Here is a 19,861-nt window from a genome sequence, read left to right as displayed (position 1 = left end):
CATAAAATAAATTTGCCAATAATGTAGAGACAAAAAAGAAAATATTGCATTAAAATTTCCTATTGAAATATTGAAATTTAAAACATAATGAAAAAGTAAGAAAAATGTTAATTTCTTCATAAATAAAATTTTCTTTACCCAGGCAATGTTGCAGCCCCTCCATCGTTCATCTTTTTCCTGGCAAAATGTGATTGCCAAGGGTGACCATGGAAGGGGTGAAGAAGGATTTCAGAAAAGGGGAGGAGATTCTTCCCAGATCAAGGGTTCCACCGAGGATGGTTCACAACAGGAAACACGTCCTAGGTCCACTGTGATTAATGGAAGCCACCAAGGTCCAGCACCTGCAAAACATGCTCTGCCAAACTCAGAATTACCAGAGGCCACCTCAAAGCCGAGGCCAGTGCAAAGCCCCAGGGCACAAAGCCAAGCACAGAAGACCTCAAAGGAAACCTCTAGTGCCCTGCCCAGTTCCCAGGGAGGACGGCTGCAGGACATCCCCAAAATTCCTCCTGTTGAAATGACCAGTCTTGCTCTGGAACCAGTGGAAAGGAAAGGGGCAATGAACATCCAGGAGGGGAAGGATGAGCTAGAGGAAGAAGAACTGCAAGAACTGTTGTCAAAACTCACAGATGCCTGCACTCTAGAAGCGCCTTCTGGTAAGATTCTCACAATCACTAGAGATTGTGATGGCCAGGAGGTCAGGCTGCCTTTTAAAACACTTGAGTCCATAATATTAGCCCAACAGCTGCAATTCATCTAGTGAGTAACTGAATTGTGAGTCTTTTGGACATTAATATCCTCTTTGATGGAGTAAGAAGTGGCAACCCACTCCTGTATGCTTGCCTGGAGAATTCCATGGGTAGAGAAGCCTGATGGGCTCCAGTCCATGGGGTTGCAAACAGCTGGATGCGACTGAGCAACTGAGCACGCATGCACAACCTCTTTGAACTTGATTTCTAGTATTGCCTAATTGATAGTGTTATTGTGAGCCTTAGAGGTGATAAGCCATATGAGATTGTATTATAGCACCTGGCACATACCAAGAACTCAATAAATGGCTATTATTTTGTTGTGGCAATTGTCATTATCAATAGTACTAAAACATAATTAACTGGGCAGCCTGATGTGACCCTTTTAAAATGAGAGTAAAAATGATAGTCTTTCTCTGGAGGATAATTGATGAATGTTTCTACAAGTAACACCATCATCATCACCCTTATAAGCTGTGCTTGTTGCTAAATCCGAGGGTTCTTTTTATTAATACTTCTTTATTATAGCTATTTCTTCTGTTTTGCAGTGACATTGTCTTATTTATAGAAGACTTTTTCATCTTAATATATCTATATCTGTATTTACATCCCTTTCTTTTTAAGATCTTTTATCTAGAGACCAGCAATAAAACAAAGGTTAATATTCTCATATTTTTTTGCATCAGAGAAGACCTTCCCCACATATTTCTGAGTTGATGTATTAGCTTACTAGAACTGCCATAATGAAGAATCACAGATCGGGTGGATTAAACAATTAAATGTTTTTCCTCACACTTCTGGATGCTAGAAGCTGGAGATCAAGGTATAAGCGGCATTGTTGTGTTCTAAGGCCTCTCTCCTTGGCTTGTCAATGACTGTCTTCTCCTGTGTTTTCACACCATTTCCCTCCATGCATTCTCTGTAATGGGCTTCCCAGGTGGCTCAGTGGTAAGGAAACTGCTGCCAATGCAGGAGACATGGGTTTGATCTCTGAGTCAGGAATATCCTTGGAGAAGGCAATGGCAACCTGCTCAGTGTTCTTGCCTGGAAAATCCTATGAATAGAGGAGCCTGGTGAGCTATAATCCCAGTTCATGGGATCCCAAACAGACTCAAACCCAACTTAGTGACAAAACAACAAAATGTCCCTATCCAAATTTCTTCTTTTTTATAAGTCCACTCCTCCTATTGGGTTAGGATCCAGCCACACAACGTTCATTTAATTTAATTAACTCTTTAAAGACTCTATCTAGAAATATAGTCCCACTTGGAGATAGTGGAAGTGGGACTTCAGTATAAGAATTTAGGAAGGGAAACACGATTGCAGTTGGTGAGCTGTAAGATGGGAACATGATAATGTCAGTTATATATTGAACTTGGTAGAGCCAAGTCAATGAAGTAATTACTGGGTAATTCTAAAAATATCTACTGTGAAGAGAGCTGGAGTTATAATCGTGTATTAGAGAAAGTAAAATCACAAAAATGCCAGAAGTATGCTCAGACTGCCTGAGACAAAGACTAGATGAGAACTCCTTTTGCCTAATTCTTAGGCCAACACAAGATTCCACCCACTTATTTCCATCTAAACATCACTGGGGTCATGATGAGTATTCTAAAATAAAGTCAATATCCACTAGACCTTTGTAGGAAAATTTCACATTAAAATGTGGTTTTTATTTTAGAAACTCTTCTAGGATTTCACATACTCATCCCATTTTTATTTTTTGTTTTTGTTTCTCCAATTGAATTTATGAAAGCTATTGGTTTTTAAAATATTAAAAATATTGGGTTAGCCCTCACAAATGTGGTTTATTTCAGATTCTTAACAGACTACATCTGCTACACATATTTGGGAGACAATAGCCCAGCTCTGTATACTGGTGTAAGATGGTGGAGTAGAAGGACATGCGCTCATCTTCTGCGAGAACTCCGAAACTACAACTCGCAGCTGAACCATTGATTGGAGAATGTTGGATCTTGCCAAAAGAGATACCCCACATCCAAGGGCAAAGGAGAAGCCCCAGAAAGATGGTTGGAGGGGCAAAATCACATTTAGAATCAAACCCTTTACCTGCCAGAGATGTTCAGAGGGCTCAAACAAACCTTGTGCCCATCAGGACCCAGAGATGCCACAGAGACTGAGCCAGAACTGTGTCTGAATGTCTCCTGCAAAGGTACAGGTCAGCAGTGGACTGCCACAGGGCAGGGGCTCTGGGTGCAGCAGACCTGGGTATGACATAAGCCCTCTTATTAACCCCACCACAGAGCCACCAGAACTTACACAGGAAACAGACTCTTGGAGGGCACAAACAGAACCTTGTATGCACCAGGACCCAGGAGAAAGGAGCAGTGACCCCACAAGAGACTGACCCAGACTTGCCCTTGAGGGTCCCGGAGTCTCCAGCAGAGGTGCAGGTCAATGGTGGCCTGCTGCAGGGTCGGGGGCACTGAGTGCGGCAGCATATACATTGATATATCTATATATACACCCATCATTAGATCATTAAAAGGGAAATCATAAAAAGGCAAAGTTTATTTTTAAATTCAGATTATGCAATAATGTAAAAAGATATGATTAGCATTATCCAATCTCATAGATAATATAAAAATATATATCTCAAAAAATCTACCTGTTTCCATTTACAGTAGCACCATTGAGATGCTTCTGCAGGAAGCATGAATTATTATACAAACATGCTGATGATATTAGCATGAAAGTACACCTTTCCCTTTTTGTTGTTATGTTGCACTGTATACTTTGTGATAATTCAGCAAGTACTAACTCTAAGGTTTAAATTTATTGTTTTATTTCTTTTACATCAATTTCATTTCTTTGAGGTGTTTAAGCATAGGATCTATGTATACCTTCATGGCTACTTTTTACATTTGTTTAACACTGCCATTCTTTACTCAAATGTTTCTTATTAAGTTTTTATCCTCGTTCAGTGACGTATCAACTATAATCCTGTTTGCAAACTCAACTTAGCCATTGTTGATATGGATTATAAAAATACCCCCTGTAATTTGTACATAATCTATGCATGCCTACCAAAATCACACCAAATGTAATCAGAGACAGAAATGTGATAACCACACTTATGAAGATGTGGAAAGACAAACAAACTGAATTAAGGTATTGGCCATTTTTATTTTATTTCTATCTCTGTTACAAATGCATCAGATAATAGCAGGAAGTTTCTAATCATTTTACTGCCTTAATTTTTAATTTTTTTATTTGAGAATTGTTAGAAAAACCAGAAAGATCTATAGTTTGTACATACTGATTTACTCAGACTATCAATATATTCACTCAGTGTTGTGATTATCCTAGTAGCTGACTAGCCTTCTGAGTTGGAGCTTTGCTAAGAAGTCAACATATTTTGGAAATTAAGATGAACTTTATATGATTATACCTGCCAGTGCAGGAGATGCAACAAAAATGGCAAGCTTCATGGTCGGTTTGGGCATGCTGCTGCTACTGCTGCTAAGTGGCTTCAGTCGTGTCCGACTCTGTGTGACCCCATAGATGGCAGCCCACCAGGCTCCCCCATCCCTGGGATTCTCCAGGCAAGAACACTGGAGTGGGTTGCCATTTCCTTCTCCAATGCATGAAAGTGAAAAGTGAAAATGAAGTCACTCAGTCGTGTCCGACTCTTAGCGACCCCATGGACTGCAGCCCATCAGGCTCCTCCGCCCATGGGATTTTCCAGGCAAGAGTACTGGAGTGGGGTGCCATTGCCTTCTCTGCAGTTTGGGCATAGTTGTTGACATAACTGAATAGTATCAATTCAGTATCAAGATCTAGTATAGTAGACTTTCAGGAGACTCAGAACTTACTGGAAAAGAAGTGTATAGAAGGGCCTCCCCAAACCTCTTTAAATTCCAAATGTTGGATTGAAAATCAGCGGCAAATGATTTGTTCAAACTTGCAGTAAAGAAATTAGATTTGAAAGAGCATCTAACACTATTTATTTTTATAGTGACCAAAAAAGGACAGCATACTCTGGTCTTACTTTCTCATTAAATTATTTTCTTTTCATTTATGAGTGAAATTTCCTATGTAAATCTCTGAAATTCTTTCCCCTACTTCTCTTCCATCTCCCCTTGCCTTCTATTTACCACAGCATGTTTCAAGGATGAGAAGGCAAGGCAAGGGAGTGATGATGGGGTGAGGAGGCGAGGTTAAGGGGGATGTGGGAGAATTATTCCATTTCCTTTCTTTCCCACCTGGAACCGTCATCTAAACTATTATTTTATATAATCAGAAAATGAAGCTTGAACTTCAGCAGATTATAGGTGAAAATATAGAAATTTAGAAATTTAGAAAAATAAAGAGCAGTGCTTAAGCAACTTTGGATCTTTATCTCAAGTATTTAGAAAGCAGACTTCTCAAAAGTAGCCATGAAGGTATATGTAGATATCCTGCCTAGGAATCCTAAGAGTATGTACTGAAGTCTTGGTGAGTCTTTCTCTCTTTGTCATATATACATGTACACACATACATGCATACATATGAAAATCCTTGATAGGAAATGGTACACAGAATTCTAGCATTAAGCTCCATGAAGGTAGAAAAAAATGTGTCTAGTTGGTTCATCATTCATTTATTCAACAAATGCTAATTGAACTTCATGTGCTAAGACCTGTGTTAGATACTGGGCATTCATTTAGAAAGGGGTAGATTTATGTTTTTACAAAACTGACATTGTGTGGAAAATGACTTGAAGAAGGGCAAGAGGGTTTGTAAATAGACTGGATGAGAGCCTGTTGTAGTCTAGGCAAGTGGCAATGGCTTAGCCTGGGTGGGAGGTTATATACTTATTGCAATGAGGAAAGCTGGGAAAGCTGAGACAGAGGTCAACACAGCAGGAGTTCTGTTTTGAACACATTAAGTGTGAACTGCTTGGAAACAACCAAATGGAAATATCAGAGGCAATCAACATGTACAATCTGGAGCTCAAGAGAGAGGTCTTAGTCCAGAGTAAATATTCAATACATATTGGTTTGCCTAATTAATTATTCTTATAAGGAAGGCATGGGCTCAGTATTTCCATTGCCAGAAAAGTAATACAGACTCGATAATCTAATATGTTTAAACCTCTGTACCCATTATTTTGATAGCCTTCTCTCACATCCTTAATTCATTCAGAGCCCAGATAGATTGTTAGTTACATTCAGATGAATTATTTTCCCATTGCAGTTTCCTCTGGACTGCTGGGTGGCACTAGTGGTAAAGAATCCACCTGCCAACGCAGGAGATGTAAGAGATACAGGTTCGATCCCTGGGTCAGGTAGATCACCTGCAGGAGGGCATGGTAACCTATTCCATGCTGAATTGTCTGGAGAATTCCATGGACAGACGAGCCTGGCAGGCTACAGTCCATAGGGTCACAAATAGTTGGACCTGACTGAAACAGCTTAGCATGCACCCATGCACACTGATTTCATACATGTTCCTGTTATAGAAAGGGGGACCCCTTCCAGGGCCCAAAAGTGGGTTCTTGTATAACACATGGAAGTGAGTTGTCTGAGGAGACACACATGCTGACAAAGCAAGAGACTTTATTGGAAAAAGGTGCCTGGGCAGAGAGCAGGAGGGTAAAGGAACCCAGGAGAACTGCTCTGCCATATGGTTCCCAGTCTTGGGTTTTATGGTGATGGGATTAGTTTCTGGGTTGACTCTAGCCAATCATTCTGACTCAGGGTCCTTCCTGGTGGTACATGCATTGCTCAGTCAAGATGGATTCCAACAAGAAGGATTTGGGCAGGTAGTAGGACATGTGGCCTCTCCTTTTGATCCTACCTGAACAGCCTTAATGTGCTCCTTTCCCAATTTTGAACCAGTCCATTGTTCCATGACTGGCTGTAACCTTTGCTTCTTAACCTGCACACAGGTTTCTCAGGAAGCAGGTAAGGTGGTTTGGTATTCCCATCTCTTGAAGAATTTTCCACAGTTTGTTGTAATCCACACAGTTGAAGGCTTTAGCATAGTCAATGAAGCAGAAGTAGATATTTCTCTGGAATTCCTTTGCTTTTTCTATGATCCAACGGATATTGGCGATTTAATCTCTGGTTCCTTGGCCTTTTCTAAGTCCAGCTTGTACATCTGGAAATTCTCAGTTCACATACTGTTGAAGCCTAGCTTGAAGGATTTAAAGCATTACCTTGCTAGCATGTGAAATGAGCACAATTGTGCAGTGGTTTGAACATTCTTTGGCACTGACCTTCTTTGGGGTTGGAATGAACCTTTTCCAGTCCTGTGGCCACTGCTGAGTTTTCCAAATTTGCTGGTGTATTGAGGGCAGCACTTTCACAGCATCATCTTTTAGGATTTGAAATAGCTCAGCTGGGATTCCATCACCTCCACTAGCTTTGTTCATAGTGATGCTTCTTCCTAAGACCCACTTGACACACTCCAGGATGTCTGGCTCTAGGTAAATGATCACACAATCATGGTTATCCAAATCATTAAAGCTTTTTTCATACAGTTTTTCTATGTATTCTTGCCACCTCTCCTTAATATCTTCTGCTTCTGTTAGGTCCTTACTGTTTCTGTCCTTTATCGTGCTCATCCTTTCACAAAATATTCCCTTGGTATCTGCAATTTTCTTGAAGCAGTCTCTAGTCTTTCTCATAACACTTTTTTCCTCTACTTCTTTGTACTGTTCATTTAATAAGGCCTTTTATCTCTGCTTGTTATTCCCTGGAACTCTGCATTCAGTAGGGTATATCTTTTCCTTTCTCCCTTGCTTTTTGGTTCTCTTCTTTCCTTAGCTATGTGTAAAGCCTCCTTAGACAACCACTTTGCCTTCTTGCATTTCTTTTTCTTTTGCATGGTTTTGGTCACTGCCTCCTGTACAATGTTATGAACTTCTGTCCATAATTCCTCATGCACTCTGTGTACCAGATCTAATCCCATGAATCTATTTGTCACTTCCACTGTATAAACATAAAGGATTTGGTTTAGGTCATACTCAACCGGCCTAATGATTTTCCGTACTTTCTGCACTTTAAGCCTGAATTTTGCAATAAGGAGCTGGTGATCTGAGCCACAGTCAGCTCTAAGTGTATATCTTCGGCTATTTTAACATTTCAAGGGACTGGAACTTAAAAAAAAATAACAACTAAATTTTTTTTAAATGTATGAAATGGAGTATCGTTTCTCTATTTTTTATTAGTGTATTTAAAGTTTTTATAACTATGGGCTGAGAAACAGAGTATTCTAAAATAAGTTTGCCTCTGGACAAGATTTTATTCGGGCAATAGAATATTATTTATTCAAGGTTCTTGTAGTTCTGGAACAGTGTTAGAGAATAAACAGTAAAAAAAATAAGGCATGAACCCTCTCCTCTTATGTCCAACAGAAAACAGCACAGATGGAGCCAAAATAAATCATGTAACTGAAGTCTATAACTAACAAAATAAGCCTTTCCAAGTTTTTGTTTCCTGCAATCTTATTTTTATTAATTACACAAACAATATTATACAACATGCTCATCATAAAATTAAAATGACCAAGTGCACATGCTTTTTAAAAATGAATTCACCATCATGACCTGGCAACTGTTTCTCAGAAGTAAACACTGTTGGCAGTTTAGCGAATTTTTCTTCCGACTTTTTTTCTTTGCATTTATGTGTCTCTACTTTCTTAACATAAATTAGATTGTACTTGTTTTTGCTCTTTTCACTTGCCAATATACCTTAGACATTGAGCAATGTCATTTTAAAAGTGCTACATAATATCCCAGGGTATAAATATACAGTAATTTACTTATTGGTGTGTAATTAAGTTGCTCCCAATTTTTTATTATCATAAGAATGTTTTGGTGAGTATCCTTATAGCATATATATTTGTACTCATATGTAAATATGTTTGTATGATCAATTCCTAGAAGTGGAACTTTTAGCTTAAAAATTATGCATATCCATTTTTTGGTTGATAACTGCCAAACTGAAGATCTTTCTACAGCACGATTCCTATTACAATAGATCATAGGGGACCACTCAAACCATTAATCAGTAACTATAGAGCAGAGGTCTCAAAGCATCGTCCCTAGGCCAGCACCAGTACCACCCAGGAACCTATTAGGAACACAATTTCTTGGGTCCCATCCCTGATATACTATAGCAGTCTGAGTTCTCCAGAACTGAAGTCTCCTTTTGAGTCCAAAAGCAGAAGAAAATTGATGTCTTTCTTTGAATACATAGGTAGTCGTATTCAAGCATGTGGTCTACAGGAATTTGTGCAACTATCCTCTTTAATATCTAAATTTTCGAATTGATGACCTAATTTTCTGTCCAGATGCTTCTGCTGGAGAACAGGCTTGGCAAAGAACAAATACACACACACACGCACACACACACACACACACACACACACACACACACGAGTGCATGCAGAACTGGTCAGATCTGAATAAACTCTGCAGATTCTACCAATGTCAATTCTCTGGTTGTTATTGTACTATAGTTATGCAAGATGTTACTATGGAGGGAACCTGGATGAAGGGTAAATAGGATGTCTCTATATTATCTCTTACTATGTGTATGTCTCAGCAATTATCTCAAAATAAATTTATTTTAAAACATAAATGTTTCTCACTAAAATCCCACATTCAATGAATTTGATCAAAGTACTTGTGTGCTTCCCTCCTCTGTATGTATGATTAGGGTATTTAACTGAATAAAGTTCAAAGTAGTAACTAACATTTTTTAACTGTGAGAGTGTTTAACTTCTACACACCATATATGTACTAGCTCATTTAAACCTCACAACAAACCTAGTAGTAAATAGGTATCTCATTTTATAAGAAAATTAAGGCACGAAGATGGTCAGTAACTTGTCCAAAGTCGTTGGGTCACTATTTGAGGAAGTTGAGGTTTGAACCCAGCTCTTGAACCTGTACTCTAACCACTGCTTTCAACTTTCAATAAAAATTTCTTTGGTTCCATTATTCCACCTATTATCTGGATGTGCAGTTCATATTACATTTAGAGAGACTATTGCTCTTTTTCATATGATCCATAACTTCTAGTGATGTTTCCAAAGTGAAATAATGTCTAACTGGGTAGGATTAGGACTATGTTACTCCTGTTTAATCTCATCCTAATCTTTTTGAATTTGCTTTTCAGCCTAACATGAGGTGGTTTTTTTGTTTTTTTTTTTTTTAATTTTGGTTTTGTTATTCAGCATATTCACTCTTTCTTACTTCCTCCCATCTGTTCCTTACAAGTTTGATAAGGATGCCCCAGAGCACCAGTCAGCAAACTACAGCCCAAGGGTCAAACCTGCCCACTGCCAGTTTTGTGCTGGCTGTGAATAAAGAAAGGTTATTACATTTTTTTAAAAAATAATTGGAAAAAGTCAAATGAAGAATAATTGTTTCTAACACTTGAAAATGACTTGGAGTCAAATTTCAGTGTCCACAAGCAAAGTTTTATTGGAACACTGCCATGTTCATGTATTTACATGTTGTCTGCCTATGCTTGCATTCTACAAAGACAGGATTGACAGCACCAGAGACTAGATGGCTCACAAAGCATCAGAAAAACTTGGCAGCCCCTCTGGTGTAGTACCGAGGTGTAGGAGGAGTAAGGGGCAAGCCTTGCAAGAATGGCATCTCTTCAACGATGCATAAAAGTTTATGTGATACTTTTTAAGAAATTAATATAAGACATTAGTGAAAGTAGCACGGAAGTAAAACCATGACCCTCTGTAGAAATGGTAGTCAAAGAATGGCAGCTCTTAATGTGCTCATTCTTCTAATCAAGTTAAAGCTGAGGCTGGTTCCCCTTCTCACTTCTTTCCCCAGACTTGTTTCCGCCATTTTCAGGATTTGGTGAATCTTCAGATGCAGCTATGTCTTCTAATATTAACCCTTCGGATAAGATTTATCATTTAAGGAGGCCCTAAACCTTCAGTGAAAACACTTAGACTTCTTTGGATCTAGGAAAGCAAGTGAATTGCTAACATTGCTGAAATTCAAACTGGTTTTCAACCATCAGTTATAATAGTCAGAAATGATTGGCGAGATGAGCATAATTAGAGATAAAAATAGCATTGTGTCTGGAACTCAAATAAATTTGCTAATTGGACTTCTTTGCGATGAACCTTATTCAGGCCTTGTCATTTTGAGGAAAAATATTTTTATGGGTTCTTTTCTTATAATGCTGTTTTTATTTTTAGTTTGTTTTTCAAAGCAAAGTGTTATCAATTACAGTCTTAATATTTAATACAATAGAAAATATACTAATTGGAGAAAAAATTTATAATTACCGCCTTTTTGTTAGAGTTTGGATTATCATTAATGGTAACACTGAATATTGAAATAAAAAGACTTCAATAACTTTACTTGGGGTCCAGAGCTTTTATTAATTTTGTTTCTGTTAGTAGAATGCTTTATTTACCAGTTGCTTCATTTTGTTTTTTGCGTCACTCAGTTCAAAATATTAAAAAATATTCTTTCAAACAAAATTCAGGTAATTAGTAAGTATAGTCTCATATGCCTGTGCATAAGCAATTCAGTGATTGATGTCTTTGAAGCCATGCAGTGTATTCAAATTAAATGTCTAGCACTCTAGTTCATTAACAATGTCAAGCACCCCAAAACAATGACCAAAATGAATACAAAGAATCTGTGTAGCCCCATCCAATCCCCTCTAGTATTCTTGCCTGGAGAATCCCATGGATAGAGGAGTCTGGGGGCTACAGTCCATTGGGTCGCAAAGAGTCAGACAAAACTGAAGCAACTTAGCATGCACAGGTGCTCTCTCTCTGGCAGTGGGATGATCTGACAACAGTGGCACCATTTGGAGGAACGTGCTAGCAGCCTAAAAGAATGAAGCTAAGTACTCTCAGAGAATGTGGCTTAATATTTATCTTTTTAAACTCCCACCATTTCAAGTAAACGAAGGATCAATAGTCAAGAAAAATATATATATTTGTTTAAATGCCAAGATGTGCATAGCTCTGAGGTTAGATTTATTTTCTCTTTATTTCCAGGCCACTGGTTGCTTTTCCAATGAACTTCGATCTGCTCCTATGCACATGCATGCTTATCAAGTCTTCAATCAACTCTTTCTTCTTTAGGGAAGGGGTTCTTGGTTGCTGAGAATAGGCATCTGAAAGTAGAGAAAAGGAACTAATCATTAGATCACCAAAATATTTTCAGGCTAATTAAACATCAATGACTTGGTTTTACAAAGAAAGTTTTCTGCCACTCTACTATTTATGCCACTCTGCAATTAAAATTCTGTATAAATTATTGCAGAGGTATATATGTAAATTCTTTTTTATGCAAAATTTTGTGTCCTATAAAGTTTAATTATATAATATGAATTAAGTAGATTATAAGAAATACATTTCCTATTGGATTAATATGTATTAAAATACATTTTTCTGACTAGAAAAGTTTAAAATTGTTATATAATATAAAAATTAAAAAAAAACTTTAAACCATCCATAGTATAATGTTCCAAAGAGAATCATAATTTTATGCATACATACTTTATGCCATAATTTAATTTGCCATTACCCAACTATGGGACATTTAGGTTATTTCCAATTTTCTATTACTATAAATAATATTACAGTGAAGAACCTTGTACTACAAAATTGACTACAGCTCCAAATGTTTCTTTAGAAAGATTTCTAGATAAGTAATTTCTGAATATGCTACTTAAAAAATTTCTTATAGTGAGTAAAGTATAAAATCAAGCATTTGTAAATCTAATTTGTATTTCTAAAGCATTGTTTTGTCTTCTGCTTAGTGTTTAAAAAATAAGCACTATAAACATTTTTCAGCTAGTTAGACACCAACTGCAAACATCATCAAATTATAAATCTAAATGTTAATTTTCATGTCAAAGAGGAAAGCAAAGACACAATTTTTCTAGACCATCCAAACTACCAAGCTCAGGAAGGCAAGTTTTTCTGTTCCTCTCAGGGGCAGAGCAAGATTTGTTGAAGCAAGGAATCATCATTTTTGATACAAACAAGGATATGCTTAAAAATCCTTTCATTTGTATTGAAGCCTTTACTAACCCATGAGTTAACCTCAACTCTGTTATTTTCTACTTGAGAGACATTATCAGCTTACACTTTTCCTAAATCAATTCATCATTTTCTCTCTCATTCTCTCTGCCTATCTGCCTACACAGAATCCATCATAATTTAGTACTTAAGCCTGGGTATAATCTCTTCAGTCTTCTGAATATTTCAACATTCAGGTATTAGCTCGTATTTTTCTAGACAAATTAATGATGCTGTTTTGAGTCTTTTCTCAAACAATGATATCTTCAGTTCTCAGAATTTTGGCAATTCTCATTTCTGGATCACCTCTGTTCCTGCTTATCATCGTTATAAAGCACCACAGTGTCTAGCTCATCACTAGGCTCAGGAAGTTATCCTTGGAGTAAAAAGCTCCTTCAGATTCTTTCCATAGGTAAATCCATGCTTTTTATACATTTATTTTTTATCAGATCACAGAACATCAGAACATAGAACCTTAAGAGACATTATGGGTCTTCTAAATTTTTCCATATCCCTCTTTTTCAGATGAAGAAACTAAGAGTTAAATAAGTCAATTAGGTTGCCCAAGTTTATGTAGCTATTTGATATCTCTTGTTTTTTTATTTCCTGACTCAATATTAACAAATATATTAACATACAAAGTTATATAGGAGTTCTGTGTTTTTAATAAGGCATGATTCATTGCAACACTATTCAAGTGTATTTAAACTATTTAACTTGAAGCCATCAAAACAGCAAGAACCTTTTTGTGTATTATGGAGACACTTATTTTAGTTCTTCTTTTCTGCTCTGATGATGTAATTTTCCTGAGAACTATGGGGACAAACACCTCTTCACTCTCACCCCATCCCAACCTGATCGAATATTAATTCCCTGGGGACAAAAGAAAAAATTAGTGGAGAATCTGTGCAGGTACATGCAGAGTCTAGTTGAGCCACTAGAGATTTAATCAAGCCTCTTGAGATAAAATCTCGATGTTCCCGCAACTATTTAGCTTTAAAACATGGTGTCTCCTTGACCCAAGACCCTCTTTGACTGTGACTATACAGTATAAATGGAAAGTCTTACTTCCTGGTATGCAACAATTGTTTATGTCAAACATTAAAAAAACTTCAATAAAGTAAGATGTTTAGTCCTACTGCTTGCAAAGTTTTCAGACCAGCTGGGTCAATAGCATCTCTGTAGCAAGAGGAAGGAAGTGACTTCCAATGCTGAAGACAAATCCACTAGATTTTTTTACAGATAGAAATGTTGAAGTGTGCTCAGAAAATTACATGTAGTCTCAGACTATTTTGATAGCCTACAGCAAACAAGCAAACTGAAACCATTTTTTGAGATTCTATGTTTATCTACATAATTATAATACAGAATTATAGTACATAATATATTACTGAAGGTGAAGGTGAAGTCGCTCAGTCGTGTCCGACTCTTTGCGACCCCGTGGACTGTAGCCTACCAGGCTGCTCTGTCCATGGGATTCTCCAGGCAAGAATACTGGAGTGGGTTACCATTTCCTTCTCCAGGGGATCTTCCCAACCCAGGGATCAAACCCAGGTCTCCCACATTGGAGGCAGACGCTTTAACCTCTGAGCCACCAGGAATATATTATAACTAATATATTATTAGTTATAATATAATTATATGTGATATATTTATAGATTATTTTCATGTTAAGTTGAACACAAACATTATTATTTTCATTTATTCTATAGATAAAGTAATTCAAAGTGAGTGTAAAATACAAAACCAAGAAATACTGGTAGTAATTTGAGTACAACAGCTATATAGGATAAGAGTGGTGGGATAAAAAGTCTACAGTACACATGAAGAAAATATACAGTGCTTACTGATGTCAATATCTGGGCAGCCTCTGTTCAAAATATTTTAAAAATATTGGCAACCAGAATTTATAGACACTCATTTTGTACTTCTGCTTTAGTAACTAAGCTGGTGAAAGAATATTTCCTCTAGGAAATGAAATTGGTTTAAGTGAATATAACACTTGCCAAAACAATAAATTTATGTATAAATAATACCAGTGGATTATCTGGTTTTATGGGTCAGTTAGCCATATCTTTTGTTATTGATAATAAAACAAATTAAATATTTAAAGGTTCTACAATATCTTGAGAAAAGATTTATCTAGAACTATCACTGTTAATTGCTCTTTTAATAGATTTTTCCATTTTACAATTTTATAACAATTCTCACAACAAAATGTACAAATAAAAAAATTATTTTATTCTTCAGTTTTCCACTACTTCATAAACAGTTACTACCACTCGAACAGCCTTTGTTGCAAGCTTTAGAAGCTCGTTGGTTGAAAACAACACAGAAAAAGGGACAAAAACAGTATGAATAAGGCTAAGTTCTCTCTCAGCTTACTCACAGTGCTTCATTCACCCTCATTCTAATTCTATAAAGGAAATTTTTTTCTAGTGCCCCCAGAGAAGACTAATATATGTAAGACTGAAGACATATATTCAAATATTACATATTGTAATATTTTTAAATATTATAATATGTAATATTTGAATATATATTTATTCAATGAAAAATCTAAATTTGTAGGAAGCCCCAAATTTCTAAAAATTAATTACTCAGCTTGCTGGAAGTTAATTACTTATTTGAGATTTGTTCAGAAAACAAGGAAGAGTGAATTTGTAAGCCAGCTGATTTTTCTACCATTTATATCATCAACTAAGTAAATCTCAAGGAGTCCTTCCATTTATATGAAAACATTTGGGTTATTTTTTCTATTTAAAAGGGGTAAGAGCTTGTGTGCTGTAGATGTTCCTCAGGCTTATATTCAAATCTTCCTGATTTCATAGCAAGTAAACACAGGTTATGACTAGCAATGCTCAGCCTAACTGAAAAAAAAAAAAGTAAATTTGGGGGCATCCCTTTATACCTTGATATTGTGTTTTAGGAATCATGTCTTTTCTTACTTGTCTATCTGATTCTTCTTTGCTGCTATTTACCAGAAGTATGAAGATGAGGACAACATGTTGATTTAAAAAAAGCTACTGCAAATTACAAAAGGAAGTGTTATGTATCTTCCTATCACTTGTGTGTTCTTTGGGTTCACCCCCAAGAAGACTATGTGTGGCAATGGATTCCCCTAAAGCTGTTTCCCTGTTCCTCACAATTCAGCACATTCATACTTGGTGGACCCTTTCAAGAGACATGGGGCCTGGGGTTGACCACCTTTTTTTCTCCCTGTGTGCTGTGGATGCACTGCTGAGATCTTCACTTCCTCTCCAGTCAATTGTCTTCTTCCTAAGCCGTGGTTTCTGGAGAGAACACAGTCCACATAGATGTCCCAGAAGAGTTGGGCCAGATCCCAAAACAATGCCCCATGCTGCAAGTTTTCAGATGACTTCAGGTAGATCATAAAATCCCAGAAACCTGAAACAGTGTTGGAGATTCGAGGCTTCCACATTTCCAGGAGGAGCACTGAAGAAGATTTCCAGCACTGAGGATCAGCTTGGTTAAGAGCCAGCAGATCTTGGCTATGACAGAAGAAAGGAGACACACAGCACATTCCCACAATGAGCAGGGAGCAGGTGAGACTCAAGGGGTGGTAGATCCTTCCTCTGTTTCCAGGATCGGCCATGACCTTGAAACTGCACAGGATGGAAATATTTCATATGAGTCCCTACTTGTGCTCTGCTCAATACAGAAAATAATTATGTCCTTTAAGAACCTTGGTGCCAGCAATGGAAACATACCAGTATCTCTAGGAAAAGGCTTATCTTACCTCCCACAAGTCCCACTTTATCTAAAATGATGCATTGTCAAGCCAGGTAACCTAAAACAATGATATTTAGATTAAGAAAGATTTATTCCTAACAAATGCTCCTTTGTAAGATAAATAAAGCTGTTTTTCCCTAGTACTGAGAAATATAGTTTAAAGGAGTATTAAGTGAAATTTTTCAGTCTTGCTACATGGCTTTATTATTCTATAATACCATAATTTAGCCTGCTGCTGCTGCTAAGTCGCCTCAGTCATGTCTGACTCTGTGCAACCCCATAGACGGCAGCCCACCAGGCTCCCCTGTCCCTGGGATTCTCCAGGCAAGAACACTGGAGTGAGTTGCCATTTCTTTCTCCAATGCACAAAAGTGAAAAGTGAAAGTGAAGCAACCCCATGGACTGTAGCCCACCAGGCTCCTCCATCCATGGGATTTTCCAGGCAAGAACACTGGAGTGGGATAATTTAGCCTACTATCCTAAATCAAGACTCCCACACAATTAAGAATTTGAACATATTTCACCCTTGAATGCTTTCCTATTCTGGTTCCTTTCATTATTAAAAAAGGCATATGAATTGTAAGATGTTATAAATAAAAATAAACACAAGACAGTGTGTTAAAAGTATGGGATATATACTTATCTATATACTTATAATACTTATATGTATTCAACCACTTAGAATAGAATTAATAAACAAATATTGTAAAATTAATATTACAGACATCTAAAATGTTCTGTAATTTTTACATAATTTTCAAAAAATGGTATTTTCTCATTTTTCTCTTCTTGATATAAATCTCAAGTATTTTAACAAAAATTATTTGTCTCTTGTTCAACTTTTCTGGCTTTCAAAGCCTGTTACAATAAAACCAAGATATCCTTACACACTTTAAAATTACTTTTAACTTCAGACAAGTCCAATGAGAAATAATGTACTTAACATAATAATTTGCCCCTGAAAATGGCTTATCTGAATCTTTACAGACTATATCACACTTAAACAGCCCTAAAGAAAAAGCAGGAGATTATATACAGCTCACTTTCACTTTTACCTTATATTTCCAAATCTTTTAGATGTTAGTATCATGAAGGCAAGCCAGGCACAGCTCATGGGAATTGTTTTGAGGATATGTCTATATTAGAATGCTTAATGATAACACCATAAGATGAATCTTTCTCTTCTGTACAACAGGAAAATATGTTGTTCAGTCACTAAGTCGTATCCGACTTTTTATGATCCCATAGACTGTAGCCCGCCATGCTCCTCTGACCATGGAATTTCCCAGGGGCAAGAATACTGGAGTGGGTTATTATTTCTTTCTCCAGGGGATCTCCTTTAAATCAATATTTCAGAAACTGTCTTTTAATAGACACATTCCTGAAGAGGCATATTCAGATACAAGGCTATTCAAAAACATTTCCTCTGTATTTTAGATTATTTACACAGGATATTTACATGAACAAAATCAAACTCTTCTGAACTAAAATATTAAAGTTGAGGAGATGCAAAGTTAGTTTTTCCTTAGTCAAAACTGTGTCAATGCTAAGTTTATCAGACCAAGGGCGGGACACTGTCCAGGGTGCTGAAGTTGGCGAGTCCGGGATTCGCCGTCCGCTAGCGCCACAGCGCTCACCTCGGCTTCTTCGTGTTCCCTTCCCTTTCGAGTCTTCCCCGAGCCTGGAAGTTCCCCAACCCTGGGGTCCTGAGTGTGTTTTGCTACAAGCCTCGCGGGGTGCTCCCCACGTCTCGATCCTGAACCTGGTTCTACCGTCTTTCCCTCCTCAGGACGGAGCTGCCTGGGACACTCGCTGTCTTTTTTGCCCCATGAGACTCCTTACTCCGCGGCTTTACTCCCAGGTGGCAGAAGGGCGCCCCTCTTCACTTACCTTTGCAGCCCTCTCTGGATTCCTCGGAGTGCGTGGAGAAGAAATGCTCAGAGTGCTCCCCGAGCAAGCGACGGTCCCCAGCTTCGGCGTCCTGATGGCTACGGTGTCTCTTCTTAAGCAGTGGGAGTGCTCGGCGCCTCTTCGTCAAAACGCCCCGGGAAAAGGCCGGCACCTCTCGCCCCCAATTCAGTCTCCCACACCCTCTTCTTCTCTCCCTCCCCTTAAGATTTCGCTTCAGGAAACCAGCAGGCTTAGCGGCACACACTTCATTGACTCTGACCCACACCCACCCTGCACCAGCTCAATGGAGCGTTGGTGCGATTGCCTTCCCGGTCCTACCTTGGGAGGCGAAACTCGGTCGCCTTGGGAGGCGAAACGCGCCCGTCTAGGAGCGAGTGGGGCTCCCCAGATCTCTACTCTCCAGACGTGCCTTGTTTGAGAATAAAGTGATGGCAGGGAAGACCCAAGACCCCTAGGAGGGAGAATGCACTTCGGCGCCCTCCCAGGTGTCAGTAAGGGCTCAGAGGACATGAAGGTGCCTCAAGGAGATGCCCTGAGTGTGAATATCTCCTGCCTGCCTGTGGTCCTGGGCTGCGAAAAGAAACACACTTTTGGGGCAAGAATGTGGGTGTGGACAAGTTGCCGCTGGAAGCTCCCTTTGACTGGGGACAGGAGACCTGTTGTCTCCAGACTCTGTCTTGGATCACCCCAGGAAACCAGGATTGCAGCTGGTATTGCTTGAGTCAACACTCTGCTTCAGATTTCACAGAGAGGGTCCTGCTTCCCAAGAAGAAGAAATGTCTGGGATTCTCTTTGATTTTCAACTCAAAACTAGTTAATATCCTAGTCAGACCTGTCACCTTTAAGGGACTCTGCTGAGCTTTAGAAGAGTGAAGAGTGAAGTTGCTCAGTTGTGTCCAACACTTTGCGACCCCGTGGACTGTAGCCCACCAGGCTCCTCTGTCCATGGGATTCTCCAGACAAGAATACTGGAGTGGGTTGCCATTTCCTTCTCCAGAGGATCTTCCCAACCCAGGGATTGAACCCAGGTCTCCTGCATTGCAAGCAGATGCTTTAACCTCTGAGCCACCAGGGAAGCCCTAAAGCTGAGCTTTAGGGCCCACCCTAAATGAAATACAACCAGACTAGGAGCCCAAGGCAAAGGTCTTACCTTTGTCAGTGTTTCTAGGCTTTGTCCCTTCACCCCAAAACTCTCTAGGCAGTCTGAAAACCACTTGTAGCCTCCACTAACTGAAAGTTTTTGTGCCAGCTCAAAACCAGTATCCATGGTTACCTTCCAGAGGGGCATAGGGAGGAAGCCAGGCTTATAGCAAAATTTACCAAAGACAAGGGGAATGTTCCCTCTACCCAAGTGATAGGAATAAAGAGCTCTCAAGAGGATTCCTGAGGGGTTCTGGACTTTTTCTCCTCCTCTGAAA

General features: G+C 38.4%; 2 protein-coding genes across 2 annotated transcripts in view; one reads left to right on the top strand and one right to left on the bottom strand.

Annotated features, from left to right (window-relative positions):
* Window positions 1-10,661, top strand: part of DYTN (dystrotelin) — a 55,706-nt gene extending 45,045 nt beyond the window's left edge. Inside the window, 2 exon segments of the mRNA XM_055574453.1 lie at window positions 139-656; window positions 10,582-10,661. Of these exon segments, the coding sequence (XP_055430428.1) occupies window positions 139-656; window positions 10,582-10,661 (598 nt within the window).
* A 1,068-nt stretch (window positions 10,662-11,729) lies between these two features.
* FAM237A (family with sequence similarity 237 member A) lies at window positions 11,730-16,395 on the bottom strand. Its single transcript, XM_055574778.1, has 2 exons — window positions 15,987-16,395; window positions 11,730-11,869 (listed from the first exon to the last, which is right to left on the bottom strand). The coding sequence occupies exons 1-2, from the start codon at window positions 16,393-16,395 to the stop codon at window positions 11,730-11,732; spliced, it is 549 nt and encodes a 182-aa protein (XP_055430753.1).
* Window positions 16,396-19,861: the final 3,466 nt, after the last annotated feature.

Source organism: Bubalus kerabau, chromosome 3 (genome assembly GCF_029407905.1).
Source record: "Bubalus kerabau isolate K-KA32 ecotype Philippines breed swamp buffalo chromosome 3, PCC_UOA_SB_1v2, whole genome shotgun sequence".
In the NCBI taxonomy this organism is placed as follows: domain Eukaryota; kingdom Metazoa; phylum Chordata; class Mammalia; order Artiodactyla; family Bovidae; genus Bubalus; species Bubalus kerabau.
The sequence above is the reverse complement of the archived record's forward strand: the minus strand, read 5'-3'. Positions and strand labels throughout refer to the sequence as shown.

Bases quoted from the DNA above. Each gene is read 5' to 3' on its own strand.
- FAM237A (XM_055574778.1), bottom strand. From the start codon at position 16,395: ATGGCCGATCCTGGAAACAGAGGAAGGATCTACCACCCCTTGAGTCTC. The intron at 11,870-15,986 runs GTGGTCAACCCC...CTCTACTTTCAG, and splicing joins GCACACAGGGAGAAAAAAAG to ATGCCTATTCTCAGCAACCA.